Source organism: Adiantum capillus-veneris, chromosome 16 (assembly GCF_014529385.1).
Source record: "Adiantum capillus-veneris isolate H3 chromosome 16, ASM1452938v2, whole genome shotgun sequence".
NCBI lineage: Eukaryota > Viridiplantae > Streptophyta > Polypodiopsida > Polypodiales > Pteridaceae > Adiantum > Adiantum capillus-veneris.
The window spans coordinates 116,956,258-116,974,343 of NC_140946.1; the positions used below are offsets into that span (position 1 = coordinate 116,956,258).

Here is an 18,086-nt window from a genome sequence, read left to right on the forward strand (position 1 = left end):
ATAATTCATCACCTGAACTTGGGTGGTACATCGTATATGTAAGCTTTAAAGTGGTGGCATTCATAACCCGTGTGTGTGTGTGTGCGCGAGAGAGAGAGAGAGAGAGAGAGAGAGAGAGAGGAATGTGTACAGCTTCAACGTCACTAATTTAAGAAAGATTGACAGACAACTTGACCACAAACTTCCACGAACACAGATTTCTATCTACAAACTGTATGACGATATATCAAATATATCCACACGACAAAGCACCCCAATTTATGAGTCATTTTGGGTGCAAGAGCAACAACAAGTCCCTAACTGATGGGCTATTTCTCTCGAGCACTATCTCAAAAGGATTTCATTGCAGTGAGTCAAATGTTGTGAAACTCAAATGTCTCACCTCTCCAAAACACCAAAATCTTCACAACCGTCTCCTTACAAAAGACTCCAAAACTTTTTGTGTGACTAGAGTAGATTGTTAATTTTATCACCATACATGAGAAAAACGAAAGCGCATAGAAATAAGAGTAAAAAGGTTGCAGACTCAAACAAAACTCCTCATTCAAAGTAGCACGTTGTTCATTATCTTAAAATGCAAGATTGCGATACTAGACTCGGATCCAAATCATGTTTTAAGTGAAGGCTCAAGCCTTGTGTTCTGAATATTGGAAGTGAGTAGGTACCCCCAATCGATGTGTATAAAAAGAGCCTCTCTCTCTCTCTCTCTCTCTCTCTCTCTCTCTCTCTCTCTCTCTCTCTCTCTGTGTGTGTTTGTGTGTGTAACTTAGCTATTTATCTTTTGCATTAAAGTCCTAATTTTTTGAAGGAGAGTGAAGATAGCATGGTCATGGGGAAGCGATGACCAACTCATTGAGTTCTACTCGTAAAAACACTACACTAGAAGACACACAATGGGATGGTAAAATAGTTGTTTCTAGAAGTGGGCTTGGAGACAGCATAATAACATGACTTGTTCAATATCAAAATAACTCCCTGGAAGACATGATTCGAAAGATCGCCGAGCCCAAAAATCACACGTTACCACTAGATCAAAATCACTCCATGTTAATTATTGAGCAAAATATGTGAAAAAAGAATCGGTTTCTGAAATAGCAGCCTTTCAACTGAGGATGTGCTAGAACATCTTCTTTCAGCCCCAATGTCCCAAAACCTCGCAAGTCCCTTAATACAAAAAATAATTCTTAATAATGCCTTTTCACTACACACCCACAGGACATTCATCGAATGTCACCTCTTAACTCCTCATCTCTCAAAATCAGTCGTAAAACAGATACCCATTCAGGCATGCGAATTGGTATCAAGCTAAAGTTGAAGAATCTACTTGAGTTTTGACTTTGCTGAGCTTTTGAGAGGCCGAGCCACAGGCCTTGCTAGCCTTTGCACCTTTTGAGTATCATATTTCACCGACAGGAAGGCGCATGCAACAGCGAACAGCATAAGCGGAGACATGTATACTGATGATGGCTTACCTGACTTGTCAAACAAGCCCTCCCTGATGAGGCCCCACACCAAAAGCAAAACTCCAAACAAGCTCATCCTTCCTGGCTTCAATAATCCGGCCACCCCACCAGCTACAGCAAAATAGCTTCCAATCAAGAGCTGCAAAATTTAAAAGAAACCTTTTAGGGAAAATTAATTGTTCGATGGATTTGATCACTCCCCAGTAAAAACTTTCTTTTTGAAAAAAGAAAGACTACATTAACGTCCTTTGGAGGCAAAATCTGACATCCACATATTGAACTCTTGCCTGCTTTCCTTTAATATCAACATGAGTGAGGTCCTCGACAAAAGGAACTCGTGACTCTTTCTTTGAGTGCATCTGTGCACCTGGAATTTCTTCTACTGGATCGTTTCCTTTGGTCCGATCGTTTGGCAATCCCCTAATTCTCACATAGTTTTAATGCTTTCCACCTTGTCACGAGACTGTGATAAACACTAACTTTATTTGTTGGTTTCCTTCCCTTGATTTTTATTTAATTTTTGGGACCCTCTTTTTGAAATCATAAATGCCCGGACATTGCATGGCCAGTGTGAAACGGCCGTTGGCAGAGTTTCACCCGCAGGGATCAAGGCCAGGCAGGCTGGCAGCCACGAGATGGTTGGGCCGATCGACACTGAAGTGGCTAGGCTCAATCGAAGTCTTACAGACCCCTTGGCGATACTTCATAAGTTGGAGGGGGCTAGGAATTAAACCAAATGGGGCAAACTAGGCACATGTCAGAAGGAGAGCCACTTGCTTGACTTCTCTCCCCCCAGAAGACCTCTTCCCAGGCGGGGGCGCCCAAATATGAGAGTGGGGGGCCGATTTTCACTTTGTAAGTGGATTTTCAGCTCTGTAGCTTTAATGGAAAGCATGCCTTCTCCCTTGTCTCATGTAGCACGATAATTTTCTCTCGTGCATATATGGTAATGTCCCACAAGTTGGGCTATTCAAATGACCATGTACAGTTTTGTGGGTTTTAAGCGCGTTGCCAAGGCAAGAGCCTTCTGAACAGGAAAAAAATTAGCTAATTGCTAACCCCCCACAGGTACGCACAGTTCCATCACGGTAAATTGTGAAAATGAAGAGTTTTCTCACATGAAAACTCGTCCAAACCAAAGGGGAAATGTCCCATTGCGTGCGTGAGCTCTTGAGAGACGTGTATACCTGTTTTCTCTCCTCAAAACGATCCAAAACAGAGAATTACAGCCTGCTGTGTTTATTTGCAGGTTGAGGGTTTCTCACCTAAACTGCAGGATAACACCAAGGAAGCCTCAGGGAAGCCTTGGGGTGGTTATATAGGGGTTTGGGCACCTAACAGTGACCAAAACAGGAAATTACAGCATGCTGGAATTGACCTACAGCTCACCGGCAAGCTTCTAAAATGCAAGGAATCCATCCTAGACAGGTTTTGGCGCCGTTATGATGCTGAAGTTGGATCGAAAACCTGCAATTCCAGCCCTTGACACGTTTGAACAGCTTGGTAAGAGTTTGGTGTGAGTGTTCGGGTCATCTGTTTGCAATTGAATAAAGAAATACCATAACAGGCGCGAACCCTCTTTTTGAAATCACAAATGCCCGCACATTGCATGGCCAGTGTGAAACGGCCATTGGTAGAGAATTTCACCCGCAGGGGTCAAGGCGAGGCAGCCACGAAATGGTTGGGCTGATCGACAATGAAATTTGACTAGTAAAGAATTGGCTAGGCTCACTTAAAGTCTTACAGGCCCCTCGGTGAGACTCCATAAGTTCGAGGGGATTAGTAATTAAACTAAATGGGGCAAACTGGACACATGTCATCAGTAGGACACTTGCTCGACTTCTCTCTCTCCGATTGGCCTCTTCCCAGTTGGGGGCACCCAAATATGAGAGTAGGGGGCTGATTTTCACTTCGTAATTGGATTTTCAAGTTCTGCAGCTGTCACAACCCAGTGACGTGGCATAACCCTAGGGTCGCAGACCAGACACACACACACACTCTCTTGCAGGGGCAGAAGCTCTCAAATTTTTCGCTGTCTTGCTGACGTGGCAGGTCCGTACGGCAGTCCCGCAAATCACGCCAGAAAATGCGCTGCAGAGTTGACGTGGCAGATCTCCGTACGGCAGTTTCTACGTTAAAAAGACAAAAAAAAACTGGCAGCTTTTGGCTACGCAAAGCATAAGAGAAAGAGAGAGAGAGCTTTTTGCTTTACTTTATTGCAAGGCTTCTGATTTACAGCTTTTGGGCTCTGGTTTTGGCATCCCTTGTAAAACCTTTTTAAGTGTGGGAGAGCTCCCACTTCTCAGAGCATTTGGACGCAGAGTCTGAGAGAGACCCTCCCACTCCCTTGTACTTTGAGTTGCAGATTAATACAAAAAGAAAGACGAAAAGGGCGCCAGTCTTTGGGGCCAATATCTCTAGTCACATAACTCCGCCGGGCCGTGTCGAATCAATTGTGAACTGTGAACTGTTTTGAAGTGAATATGTCACAAAGTGTTGACGTGGTTACCGACAGCAAAAACCCTAATTTCTGGAAACCCTAACCCTAACTACTGGCTGGAAACCCTAATTAGGCGAAAATGCCACGTGGCAGCAGGTACGGAATCTCGGATTTTGCGGAAGCTGAGAAAAGCAACTAGCGACGCTACAAATGCTTTTTTTTTTGGCTACGCTTTGAGAGAAAGATAGATTTGATCTGCTTTATTTTGCTCTCATTGAGAGAGAGAGAAATTGCTTTTGATTTTTAAGCTTTTGGGGCTCTGCTTTTGGGCATCCCTTGTAACCTTTTTATTAGTGGTTTAGGGCTCACTTCTCAGAGCATCTGGACGCAGAGTCTGAAAATGAAACCTTAACCGCTCTCTTGTACTTTGATGATTGATTAATACATAAAGAAACACCGAAAGGGGCGCCAGTCTTTGGGGCCAATATCTCTAGGCACGGAACTCCGCAGGGCCAGTGCAAATCTATTGTGATTTGTGAATTGTTTTGAAGTGGTTATTTCGTGCTGTCGCAATTGATTCTTGACTTGGAGTGTCCCAGTATGTTACAGAGGTATCAGAGCACGGCCGATTTCTCTTCTACGGGAAATCCGATCCCCAATTTTTTTCCGCGGCACCTATGGCTTCACGCAAGGATCAATCGACTCCCTCTGCATCTAGAGATGCGGATGCGGGCAGGGATCACAACGAAGATTCTGACAGAGAGTTTGGCCTGCCTAGGCCTACTTAGGCGGAGCAAAGAGAGATGAAGCGTCGTCAATTGATCGGCGATGCAACAAAGATGATGCTCAGTTTTGCGAAGGATCCGAAATTGGCAAAATATATGAGCGAGACTTCTTTTCAGGAAGTGCATGCGTAGTGGCAGAAAACCACTACACCACCCTTGAAACCCGCTCTCAAGAAACCTTCTAATCACAAACAGTATTCAGAGAAGGAATTACAAGAGGTGGTTGATGCACGGATTCCTCAGCTTTTTGACACGCAAAAGAAAGCCAGAAAGTACGGCAAAAAGCAGAAGAAAAGCACTGACTTCCCACGATATTTGGGTCGTCAGTCGACTTTTGACAAGGCAAAGAAACAAAAGAAGCGTATTCGATTTGAAGGAGTACACAGTTCTTCTTCTCCTCCTTGTTCTTCTTCTTCTGACAGTTCTTCTAGCTCTTCAGATTCGAGCGAAGAAGACAGAAAAGGTAAAAAGCGAAGCAAGAACCAAAGCTTCGGAAAGGGCAAGAAAAAGGCAAAGAAGGCTAAATCTCGCCCAGAGATTGACAGTTCTACTGAGGACTCATCTACAGACAGCTCAGATTCTGATGTGACAGAAACTTTTATGCGAACAAGAAGAATTTTTACAAAGCCAACCAGTATGACTTTCTCGAAGATAAAAGCAAGAAAGTCCGAGAATTTAAGGAAGGTGGCCACTCGATCAAGTTTGATACTTTTTCAAGATACTCAGATGCTTCGAAGGCTTTGTCTTTTATACAGCAGTTTAACATCGCTTTCGCGGGAGGACGCTATTCAGAGCACTCCAAGATTCGGAGAGCTACCTCTTACTTTAAGGGGAATGCTCGTACTTGGTGGTCGACGCTTCTTTTAAACAAGACTGCGCCAGTTAAATGGCTGAAATTTAAGAAGCTTTTTATTTCTTCTTGGTTGACGCAAGAATATGAACGAGATGTAGGAGTTGCTTGGAACCATCTTCGGATGACCAAGAAAGATACAATCAATGCTTACTGTGAAAGATTCTGGAGCTCTTTTCTACCCGCCTCTTCATTCAAGAAGATCTCGTTCAGAGAACAGATTGAGCGGTTCACCTTGGGTCTACCTACAGAGATCCGAGATCACTGCTTGGAACAGAAGTCAACTTCTATTCAGGAGTTGATGAGTCATGCGAAGCGGCGCTTTGCCATTCACTCTCGCAGTCTGACCTACCCCACAGATGAGGCCATGACACAACGAGCCGAACAGTCTTCTGGGAATGAAAGTAGAAAGAAAAAGGGAAATCCAGAGAAAAAGGATGCACGACCCAAGCATACTCCTGAGGAGAGAGCTAGCTTCATCAGAAGGGGAAGTGCTTTGGATGCGGGGAACATGGACACATCTCCGCGCAGTGCCCTAAAAAGGCACAGAAAGAACAGAATGATAAAGACGACGACAGGCCTCAGAGATCGATAGCAGTTGAGGAACGTGGCATGAAAGGTAGATAGAAAAGCAGAACAGGTACCACATGGCGTGGGACCTGCACCGAATCAAATGACTGAAAGTACAAACTTTGCCGCTTTTGGGACAAAGTGAAGGATCAGGAAGCTCTTTTGAAGGAGCCAAGGCCAACTTCTTTTCACTTGGAATTGGCGGCTTGATTTGGAATTATGCCCGATAGATTGACGCCACATGCGGAGGTAGTTCGACTGGCACCCGGATGGGATGTTGCCATTACACCGAGCATTGGCAAACTGCCATTACACCGAGCATTGGCAAACTGCCATTACACCGAGCATTGGCAAACTTCGTTTGCAATGACAGGGGTGTTCAGGGCACGCGAGTGACGTTCTACTCAGGATCCCTTGGTACCACAAGAACTACGCTGTGGTTGACTACCGGGGTCGAGAAAGCGACTTTGATAAATGAAGGGCTCAGAGATTGTACTTGATGAACTTCAGTTTCTTTACTCATTCTTCTGGCGATGGATAAAGGTTGAATATGTTTTGACCTGATCAAAAGAACGCCACGATTTTTCTCCACACTCATGCCGATTGCTTTTTAGAGGGCCTGAAGATCAAACCATTGACCTGATACCTGGAAACACGTAACCAAACCGGCCACCTTACTGTGTGAGCCGAGTACAGAATGAAAAGATTATGAACTCAATGAAAGACCTCTTGGAAAAGGGTCTTGTCCAGCATAGTACTTCACCGTATTGCCCTCCACTGTTGTTGGATTTGAAGAAAAACGGATCTTGGAGAATGTGCATTGATTATAGAAGCTCTCAACAAAATCATCAACAAGAACAGATTTCCGATTCCTAGGATCGATGATATACTGACAGGTTACAGGGATCCTCGTGCTTTAGCAGGATTGATCTGAAGAGTGGATATCATCAGATCCGAATCGTGACGGGAGACGTCTACAAGACAACCTTCCGGACTACCTTTTGGATTATTTGAGTTTTTGGTGATGCCTTTTGGCTTAACCAATGCTCCTGCGACATTTAACCGGATGATGGACATGATTTTTCAAGAGTACAGGCTATTTGTTGGCACTTTCTTTGATGATATCATTGTTTTCTCCAAGAATGAAGCAGAACACAGAGATCATATGCTTCAGAGATACATTTTTTTTTTGGGACACTTTTGTTGAGCGCGCGGCGGTGTGTGCAAGTGAAAGAGCACACGAGAGTGTGTGGGGTGTGTGCAAAGCCTTTGGTCATTTTCTATGATCCTCTCTCAAACAAGCTGTTGTAACCATGGATATCCATCTGACCAACAGAAAGCAGACTCTTCTTGATTCCCGGCACATATCTAACATCATGCAAGACAAGCTCATTTGTGTCATCTATGGAGAGATGCACAGTACCAATACCCTCAATGGAACATGCATGATTGTTTCCAAGGTATACATGGCCACGCTCGCCTACATCAAAAGTAGAGAAACACTCCTTGATAGGAGTCACATGAAATGAAGCACCGGAATCAACAATCCAAGTCTGGGACAATGCATCATTGACACTCAACAAAGCATCAATAAGATCACTCTTGGTGATCTGCATGTCCTGTGAATGAACATTTAGAGAGGCATCAAAGTCATAAGCATCATTATCTGACAAAGTGGACACAAGATGTCCTCTACATCTGCCAGCTCCTCAATCACGACACTAGAAGCTACATTGGCCTTCTCTTTGTCCTTTGAGCTATCCTGAGCATTTGCCTTGACTTCCTTCTTCTCTTTCTTTTTGTCTCAGCCATTCTTTTTCCTTTCTAACTCAGCTTTATAGTACCTGCAATCGGATTTCTTGTGACCTTTCCTGCCACATTGATAGTAGCAAGTCACATCGCCCTTGCCTTTGCTTGCATTTCCCCTTTCTTTACTCTTACTCTTACTCCTTTGTGCATAAGCATTCTTCTTTTCTGTCCTGCCTCTAACCATGTTGGCAGAGTTGCCTCCCTCTCCACTTGCTTTCCTCCTGATTTCTTCATTCAAGATAGAACCCCTAACACCATCAAAGGTCAAATTGGGTTATTGGACAACGAAACCACCAAAGTTTCCCATGACTCACGTAAGGTCATAAGCAAGAAGATAGCTTTTAGCTTATCATCAAAAGGGGGCAAGCCAGAATCCTGTATTGCGACAAAGTACCTGCGAACAATGACAAGTGCTCTGCCGCGCTCTTGGACTCATCAAGTTGCATGCCAACAAGTTTTCGCATTAAGTGCACCTGGTTGACAGGCGTTGTATTTTCATACATTCCCTTTAACTTCTCCCACACATCAAAACCAGTCATGAGACCTTTCACATCAATGACGGTCTCATCCGTCATAACCATTTTAATGTATGTAATGGCCTTCCTGTTCATGCTAACCCATGCTTCATCCGTCATATCTGTGGCTTCACCTGTTCAAGTGCCCCTTCGCAATCCTTAAGAAATAGGATTCCCTGAATCCTGTCTTTCCAAAGATCAAAACTTGTTCCATCGAACCTCCTAATCTCGAAGAGGTTCTTCACATCCGAAGAAGATGAGGCCATAGTTGCACGAAATAAGAGGGATAATAGGCTGAATTTTGGGCAAAATGCGCAAAAATCGGAGTATAGCCTCACACAGATGTGCACTACAGCTCCAAATGGTCACAGGAGCAATTTGGGGCAAAATAAATCGATTTGGGCACAAAATTCAATTTCTGAAATTTATGCGCAGGAAATTTCAGCAAGCGAATTTGTGCTCGAAAACAACAAATTTAGTTGTTTTTAGCCTCAGAAGACATACATAAGGCTAATACGCAGCCTTTAGAAGCACGTAAGCACAAAAGCCCCAATTTGTAGCATCAAAATTGCATGAAATTGAGCCACAAATGGTCATACATAAGCAAAATTTGTCAAACGTGCGTAGATTGCATCAATTTGCACTTTCCCCAATGTAATCGCACCATAAAAACATTTGCATAAACCTGCGCAAATCTGAAATTTGCTTAAAACACCTGTTTTAGGGCTTGTTTTCGGCAATTTCAGTGTTTTCGGGTAGCGGGGACTTCGCAAAAGTATTCCCACACCTTAATACATCATTTGCAAAACCTGTATTTTGCTGTCATAACCTGTAAATTCCTGTTTTTGACCTAATTTCAGCCTGTTTTAGGTCAATTTTGGTTGCCGGGAGCTCTCTAGTGTCCGGGGACGAGTCCTTTGGCGACGAAATTACAAAATCTCACGTGAAAGTTGACCTTCTTGGCTGAAATTCAGTGTTTGCAGGTTTGGGGGGAAACCCTAATCGGACTCTGATACCAATTGTTGAGCGCGCGGCTGTGTGCAAGTGAAAGAGCACGCGAGAGTGCGGGGTGTGTGCGTTGCAGAGGAGGCACAGTGTTGCAGAAGAGGGGCGCTAGCAAATCGTTGGAGCAGAGAGAGCGCTCGTTTTCTTCAAAGGGGATAAGTGAGAGAGTTTGTAAAAACTCACTATCCCTTTTATTATTGTATAAGGACCAATTTAATAAGTTAGTGGCCTGTTCAATGTGAACTTGGCCAAAGGTTAGTAACCTTTAAAATGTACATTAAAGGGGGTCATTTGGGCCTTTAACCCCAACAACTTTGTCTCAGCAGCAGGAGTGCAAATGGATCCGGCCAAGATAGACACTATCCGTGATGGGCCCGATTCGAAGAAAGTCCATGAAGTTGGAAGCTTCTTGGGACTATGTTCGTACTACAGACGGTTCATTCGAAAGTTTGCAGAGGTTGCTTCCCCTTTGCATATCTTGATATAGAAAGGAGTCCCTTTTCTCGTGGGGATCCACAGAGGTGACTGCCTTTCAGACATTGAAAGAGAAATTGACTACAGGACCAGATTTGACTTTGCCGGACTTGCAGAAGTCATTTGAAGTATTTTGTGATGCTTATGGTCGTAGTCTGGGTGTGGTCTTGATGCAAGAAGGCCATGTCATTGCTTACGAGAGCCGATTGTTCTCTAGGCTTAAGATGACAGCACAGATTTATGAGAAAGAGCTTTTGGCGGTTATCCATGCTCTTACTCAGCGGCGGCACTACCTACTCGGAGCAGATTTGACTGTCTTTACAGACCATCAGAGTTTGCGCTACTTCTTGTCACAGAAGCAGCTTTCGGAAAAGCAGATGCGGTGAACGAACATCTTGTCACACTTTCACTTCCAAATTGTCCATATACAGGGACAGAAGAATGGAATGGCAAATGCTTTGTCTCAGAAGCCGTTGGTTCTAGCTATTTCCACGATACATCATAGGAGCTTCGAGGATATGGTCGATCAGTATGCCACAGATACAGATTTTGTAGATTTCTTTTCACACGGATACGGGATGGGGCGACAGTAGCAGGATACTCCATTCGGGACGGCTACTTGATGAGAAAAACCATGTTGTGCGTTACACAACCGTTGAGGGAAAAGGTTATGACTGAATGCCACTGTCCACCTTTTACGGGTCACCGCGGCATTGCTACCACCATGAAAGGGGTAGAGAGATACTTCTTTTGGCCGAGACTCAAAAAGGATGTGGAAGAGTTGTGCGCAATATGCCGAAAGGTCAAGTTTGACAGGCATAAGGCACAGGGATTGTTATAGCCTTTACCCATACCCACCCGCCCCTGGGAAAGTATTGAAATGGATTTCATTTTTGATCTCCCGAGAACACAGAATGATCACGATGATTTTCCGATTACATGGCACGTCTGAGACGATTGTCTCCAACAGAGACCCCAGATTTATGAGTTTGTTTTGGAAGGCAATTTGGGAGAACATTGGCACACAGCTGCAGTTCTCGTCATCGTTCCACTTGCAGACTAACGGGCAATCTGAGATTGCCAATTCAGTGGTTTTATATTTATTGAAGTCTTGTATCTCGGATCAGAAGACTCAATGGGAAAAGAACTTACCTTTGGTGGAATTTGCCTACAATAACACGATACACAATTCGACGGGGAAGACACCATTTGAGATTGTTGAAAGTGCTGCGAAGGTTCCATCCTTCCTGAGCACGAAAGATTAGATATTTGAAGTGGATGAATATTCGCGAGATTTGGATACGGCTTTTGCCAAGGTTCGCGAGACTTTGCAGGAGTCTCAAGAACGACAAAAAAAAGGCAGCGGATCGCCATCGTCGCGACTTGAAATTGAAGGAGGATGATTGGGTGCTCTTACGTTTTGAGAAGGCACGCCTAAGAAAGACAAAGGGAAAGGAGAGGCTTTTTCCAAAGCTTAGTATGCGATACTACGGACCTTTCCAGATTACTGAAAAGGTAAATGATGTCTCCTTCTGATTGAAACTGCCAGATACTTGGAGGATTCACAATGAATGCATTGTATGTGAGTCTCTTGAAACCTTTTAGGGGTGATGTGCCTGATGATGGGGAGCCTGATGAGCAACCCGGAGTGGAAGAAAACGAGGAGACCCTTGTTCCTGAACAGATTTTGGCACATAGAGATACGAAGAAAGGTAAAGTCCGAAGGCGTTTCTTGGTTAAGTTCAAGAACTATCCTGCATTTCATGCGAAGTGGATGGAGAAGGAGGACCTAGCAGATACTCTTAAGGATTGCGAAACTTTACCTCGATGCTTTGGTTTAGCATAGTCTACTCCAAACGGAACCCAGAAATTCAACTTGGCCAGAGATATGGTGCAGTGGGATGCACAAGAGGGGAGTTACTCCACTCCTTTGTCAACAGATGCCTTGATTTTGATACTAAAGTCATGTCTCTTTGAGCTTCAGGGATACTGAGAGCTAACAGTATTCTGCTGGATGACTTTATGAAATGGAATTCCTGATAAAGATACTGATTTGTTCTTGACTTCTTTTGCGTGCAGGAACTGATAGACGAAATGACTGCAACATTTTGGTCTGATTGATCTCGAATAGACATGCTTGCAATAGGGGTTAGTCAATCGGACATCGATGAGGTCCCGATTGGACCTAGATGTGATTACTAGCTACATTGCCGATAAATCATGGTCTAAGATCCGAATGAATGTTGAATGTCATGTGATGTGACTGTCGATTTGGTACATGTGCTAGATGTGTGTTCCTAGTACGTAGGTACTAACAGTCAGTGTCTGCTAAGACGGTTTATGGCTTTTGACGGTTTTGCAGGCGTAATCGCCGTCAATTACAATGCTTTCAAGAGGGGGGTATGTCACAAAGTGATGACGTGGCTACCGACAGCAGAAACCCTAATTTCTGCCAGAAACCCTAAAAATCCTGCAAACCCTAATTTCTGCCAAAACCCTAATTTTCAAAAACCCTAATTCTGAAAACCCTAACCCTAACTGCTGGCTGGAAACCCTAATCAGGCGGAAATGCCTCGTGGCAGCAGGTACAGAATCCCGGATTTTACGGAAGCTGAGAAACCAACTAGCGACGCTACAAATGCTTTTTTTTTGCTACGCTTTGAGAGAGAGAGAGAGAAAGAGAGATTTGATCTGCTTTATTTTGCTCTCATTGAGAGAGAGAGAAATTGCTTTTGATTTTTAAGCTTTTGGGGCTCTGCTTTTGGGCGTCCCTTGTAACCTTTTTATTAATGGTTTAGGGCTCACTTCTCAGAGCATCTGGACGCAGAGTCTGAGAGTGAAACCTTAACCACTCTCTTGTACTTTGATGATTGATTAATACATAAAGAAATACCGAAAGGAGCGCCAATCTTTGGGGCCAATATCTCTAGGCATGGAACTCCGCCGGGCCAGTGCAAATCTATTGTGATCTGTGAATTGTTTTGAAGTGGTTATTTGGTGCTGTCGCAATTGATTCTTCACTTGGAGTGTCCAAGTTTGTTATAGAATACCTGTTGTGTCGCGGTAGAATCTTGATTTGGAGTGTCTAAGTTTGTTACGGTGGTATCAGAGCGCGGCCGATTTCTCTTCTACTGGGAAATCCGATCCTTTTTCTAGCGGCACTTATGGATTCAGACAGAGATCAGTCGACTTCCTCTGCATCTGGAGATGTAGGAAGAGATCACGAAGAAGATTCTCACGAGGAGTATGGCCCGCCTCGGCCTACTCACGCAGAGATTGAAGAGATGGAGCGTCGACGATTGATTGACGATGCAACAAAGATGATGCAAATTTTTGCGAAGGACCCGAAATTTGCAAAATTTTTGACCCAGATCTTCTTCAACGAGGTGCACTCACAATGGCGGCAAACCACAAAACCAACACTCAAGAAACCTCCTACTCCAAGGATGTTTACAGAGCAAGAATTAGAAGAGGTGGTTGATACACGGATTCTCAGCTTTTTGACGCGCAGAACAAAGCTGAAAAGCACGACAAAAAGCAGAAGAAAAGAAGAAAGAAACTCACTTCCCGGGTTATTTGGGTCGTCAATCTGCTTTTGCCTTGGCAAGAAAGCAGAAAAAGCATGTCAAATTTGAAGGAGTATCCTTCTTCTTCTTTTGACAGTTCTTCTAGCTCTTCTGACTCGAGCGAAGAAGACAGAAAAGGGAAAAAGCGAAGCAAAAAGCAAAGCTTCGGAAAGGGCAAGAAAAAGGCAAAGAAGCCTAGATTTCGCCTAGTTTCTGACAGTTCTACAGAGGACTCGTCTTCAGACAGTTCGGACTCCGATGATCACAAATTCTATGCAAAGAAGAAGAATTTTATAAAGCCAACCAATATGACTTTCTGGAAGATAAAAGCAAGAAAGTCCGAAAGTTTAAAGAAGGTAGACAGTCAATTAAATTTGACACGTTTTCTGGATATCGAGATGCTTCGAAGGCTTTGGCCTTCATACAACAGTTTTGACATAGCTTTCTCTGGAGGGCGTTACTCAAAGCACTCCAAGATTTGGAGGGTTACCTCTTACTTCAAGGGAAATACTCGACCTTGGTGGTCCACGCTTCTATTGAACAAGACAGCGCCAGTTAAATGGCTGAAATTTAAAAGGCTTTTTATTTCTTCTTGGTTGACTCAAGAGTAAGAAGGATACATTGGATGCATATTGCGAGAGATTCTGAAGCTCTTTTCTACCAGCCTCTTCATTTAAGAAGATCTCGTTCAAAGAACAGATCGAGCGGTTTACCTTGGGACTTCCTACAGAGATCTGAGGTCACTGCTTGGGGCAAAAGTCAGATTCCATTCAGGAACTGATGAGTCACGCAAAACGGGGTTTTGCCATTCATTCAGGCAGTTTGACCTACCCAACATATGAAATCATGACGCAAAGGACCGAACATTCTTCGAACAATGAACGTAGAAAGAAGAAGAGCAACCCAGAAAAGAAAGAAAAGGATGCACGACCCAAGCTCACTCTACAAGAAAGAGCTCTCTACATCAAAGAGGGAAAGTGCTTTGGATGCGGGGAAACTGGGCACATCTCCGTGAAGTGCCCTAAAAAGGCACTGAAAGAACAGAACGACAAAGATGAAGACAGGCCCGAGGGTTCAAAAGCAGCTCAGGAATGTGGATGAAAAGGCAAGATGAAAGCATGATTGGTTCCAGATTGCATGGGTACTGACCCAAGCACGATTGACGAAAGTACAGAACTTTGCCGAGCTTGGGGCAAAGTGAAAGACCAAGAAGCCTTGATCTTCTTTGATGGAGGAGCCAAGGCCAACTTCATTTCACCTGAATTGGCGGCGCGGCTCGAGATTACGCCCGATTGGATTGGACCACTAGCAAAGGCAGTTCTAGCGGCGCCCGGCAGGGTTGTAGCCATTACACCTGTCATTGACAAACTTCAGTTGCATTGTCAGGGGTATTTGGTGCACGAGGACTTCTACATAATGCCCTTGGAAGGTTGTGATGTCCTCCTGGGAATTCCAGGGTACCATAAGAACAACGCTGTGGTCGACTATCGGGCGAGAAAAGCGACTTTGACTACAGAGAAGGGCCGAACTATTGTACTTGATGTGAAACTTAAGGGCATGTCTGTCCTATTGTATCGGCTTCGGTCGTTTCAAAATTAATAAAATCCAGTCTGTTTGTTTACTCGATCTTTTTGAAAGAGTTGAATGATGAGAATAGGACAGATATGTCTGAACTTGATGAAGAACACCAAGATTTTCTCCACACTCATGCCGATTGCTTTTCAGAGGGCCTGCCAGGCGATTTACCACCAGCTCGTCCTGAGGATCATACCATTGATCTGATACATGGAAGCACACCACCGAACCGGCCACCTCACCATGTGAGCTGAGCCCAAAATGAAGAGATTATGAACCAAGTGAAAGAAGGGTCTTGTCCAGCCTAGTACTTCATCGTATTCCTCTCCAATATTCTTGGTTGTTTTCAAGGCTGACAAATTCGTGCAAGATTTGGATATCGCCTACACAAAGATTAAAGAAGCTTTACAAAAATCTCAAGACGAGCAAAGGTGATTTATCGACAAATATCACAAACGGATTGACATCAAAGTTGATGACTAGGTTTTACTTCGCTTTGAGAAGGCACGGCTATGCAAGAAGAAAGGCAAAGAACGACTATATCCCAAACTCAGTTCAAGAGACTGAAGAGATTTTAATCCCTAAATAGATTCTTGCTCTAAAAGATTTAACCAACAACACGAAGGGGTAAAATTCAAGAACTACATGGACGTTCAATGGATGAGCTCTGAAGAGTCAACAAATCATGATGATCCGATACAATTGTATAAAGAAGCTTTTGGATTAGCGTGATTTTTGTATATATAAATTTGACTAGTATGGCTGACGGCATGCGTCCATCGTATCATGAAGAAGATGTTCACTTTTGTGGACCTCCACTGGCTTTGGATAGATGATCGCATCCAAAGAGACATCAATTGGAAACTTGCCCTTTGATGAGATCCAATGTCATTTGTATATGCATTGGAATGATGTACACCTAAGACAGATTTTCAAATGCACTCGAGGTGTCGCAGGTAGCTTATCTCTTTTATGCACATGGCCATCATTGCACAAATAGGCATGACTAAATGATCACTCCCTGGGATTCCAATTGTATAAATATTAAAAGTGTAAATATTCTTTATTGATTTCTTTTTGTGCTATATATCCTGCAGTCGAGGACGATTGCTTTGATTTTAGAGGACAGTATGTAATGGGTTTTGAGGTTAGGGTTTCTATGTCATGGTTATATACACAATTGATCACTGGGTTCGTTTGGCCAATCATTCTCTCTCTCTCTCTCTCTCTCTCTCTCTCTCTCTCTCTCTCTCTCTCAAGTTATTTTGAAGTGAAAGTGTTACACAATTTTGCAGATTGTAGTTATCTTTGTGTTTCCATCCAATCCCTCATCAGAAGTGATTACAAAAGGGATTAGTTTTAAAATCCTGACCTTGCCCAACTTACAAATTAGCGGCCGAGGGGCCTAAACTCTCAAAAGAGCCAACAAATGACAAATTGCATGAGAAGATGATGATGTGGCAGCCTGTACAGCTATTGCGTTGGCTTTGCTTTTGGATCAGCTGCTTTTCATGTAACCTAGAGACCAAGGGCCTTTAAATAAACTGTGTAGGCTCTCTCTCTCTCGCATTCTAACGCGAGGAGAAGCATAACAGAGTTCCCAATGTTTTACTTTGTCGATGCAATATAAAGAAATACCGAAAGGGGCACCAAGGTTTGGGGCCATGCCCTCTGGGAGTGGAACTCCGCCACTCCGAGCCTCGTGTGGACAGTCTCTCTCTCTCTCTCTCTCTCTCTCTCTCTCTCTCTCTCTCTCTCTCCTAGGTCATTTTGGCCTTTTGAAGACGTTAATATAACATTTCATTTCTCCAGTTGTTTTGAAGTGCCTTACACAGGCTTATCCATGTGACTCAACAATTTGCCAAACAATCAAAAGTTATTGTGAACCATTTACAACCCATTCCTATGTGATAAGGCTTGCCCCAGCCCACTTGCATCTCATGTCACCGCTGTTGTCATTCCTAGATCCCTCCCAAGGTCTACAAAGGCACCACTCATTGTACATTTCAGGCAACTTCTTTATAACAACCTTTAGGTTCTCCTTATTTGTTTCATCATATGCTCTCTGCACACATTCATATACACCTTCAATTTAACATGCCTGTCATGAACGCCTTCAACCGAGTCCACATTCACATATTGGAACAAGTGTAAAGATCAGAAAACAGAAAGTGATTAAGGGAAATTTGAACAGCACCTCCAAACGATTGAGCTCAACAGATTGCGTTGTTACATCTGTTAGGTTGTACTTCTCAAAAAGAGTGGACCATTGAGGAAGAGTGGAAACAGAAAAAATAGTCTGGATGCAAGCCCCTGGATACAGCAGGGCCTTAACAACACCATGCGGAATCACCTTGCTTGTAACCAGCTGAGCTGCGGTGATCTGCAAAGGCGAAGTGCAGGTACCCGATCTGCATGGTACTCTGTCATGCACGAAGACAAGTACCATAAGAATTACACAAAGATAACAGCACCTGGGCGGCGTGCAACTGAGCATACTGCAGACTAAGCGTAACACATTCAACACACCTGCGTAAATTGAGATTACCTGAATAGAGGAATCTGCAGCAGAATTACGAAGAAGAAAATTTGGCCGGCACGGATAGGAATAGACGCGCTCCACATGGTGCGCAGTGCGATCCTGGATCTGGCGTCGCCCAAGTAACTGGCCCGTATTAGCTTGCCATTTTTTGTAAAATCGACTGACCAGGTCGCCACCTTGATTTGAACCCAAAACCAACACGTTTTGTCTAACAAGGAAGAGACCTCAGCTGATGAGTCTTGAACGCGAAAGAGAGATGATTACCTTTAAAAACTAGTTTGCCTTGATTGCTTCACTATGTATATGGTAAGAAGTAAAAAATTGATAGTAGTGCGGATTTTACCGCATGGCATAGCTTTTGATGAAGGCTCCACAGCATCTTTCCTCAAAGATTTCGCCATAAGCTCTACGACCTCGCATCACAAATGAGATTTTGCATTAAAAAAAGTATGGATGTAAAAATTTTCACATTATAATAAAAACGGAGCAAGA

At 43.7% G+C, this 18,086-nt stretch overlaps 1 protein-coding gene across 1 annotated transcript; it reads right to left on the reverse strand.

Annotated features, from left to right (window-relative positions):
• Positions 1 to 1,027: 1,027 nt before the first annotated feature.
• Positions 1,028 to 17,784, reverse strand: LOC147439716 (tail fiber). The gene is made up of 3 exons (XM_086485518.1): positions 17,601 to 17,784; positions 17,250 to 17,475; positions 1,028 to 1,602 (listed from the first exon to the last, which is right to left on the reverse strand). Exons 1-3 carry the CDS (start codon positions 17,675 to 17,677, stop codon positions 1,321 to 1,323), a joined length of 585 nt encoding a protein of 194 aa, XP_086341644.1. The 5' UTR covers positions 17,678 to 17,784; the 3' UTR covers positions 1,028 to 1,320.
• Between the last annotated feature and the right edge of the window lie 302 nt (positions 17,785 to 18,086).

What these genes read in the sequence shown, in the direction of transcription:
- LOC147439716 (XM_086485518.1), bottom strand. Translation starts at nt 17,677, where the DNA reads ATGTGGAGCGCGTCTATTCCTATCCGTGCCGGCCAAATTTTCTTCTTC. An exon ending in CTGCAGATTCCTCTATTCAG is followed by an intron (nt 17,476 to 17,600) that starts GTAATCTCAATT and finishes CGTGCATGACAG; the next exon opens with AGTACCATGCAGATCGGGTA. An exon ending in TTGAGCTCAATCGTTTGGAG is followed by an intron (nt 1,603 to 17,249) that starts GTGCTGTTCAAA and finishes TAAATTTTGCAG; the next exon opens with CTCTTGATTGGAAGCTATTT.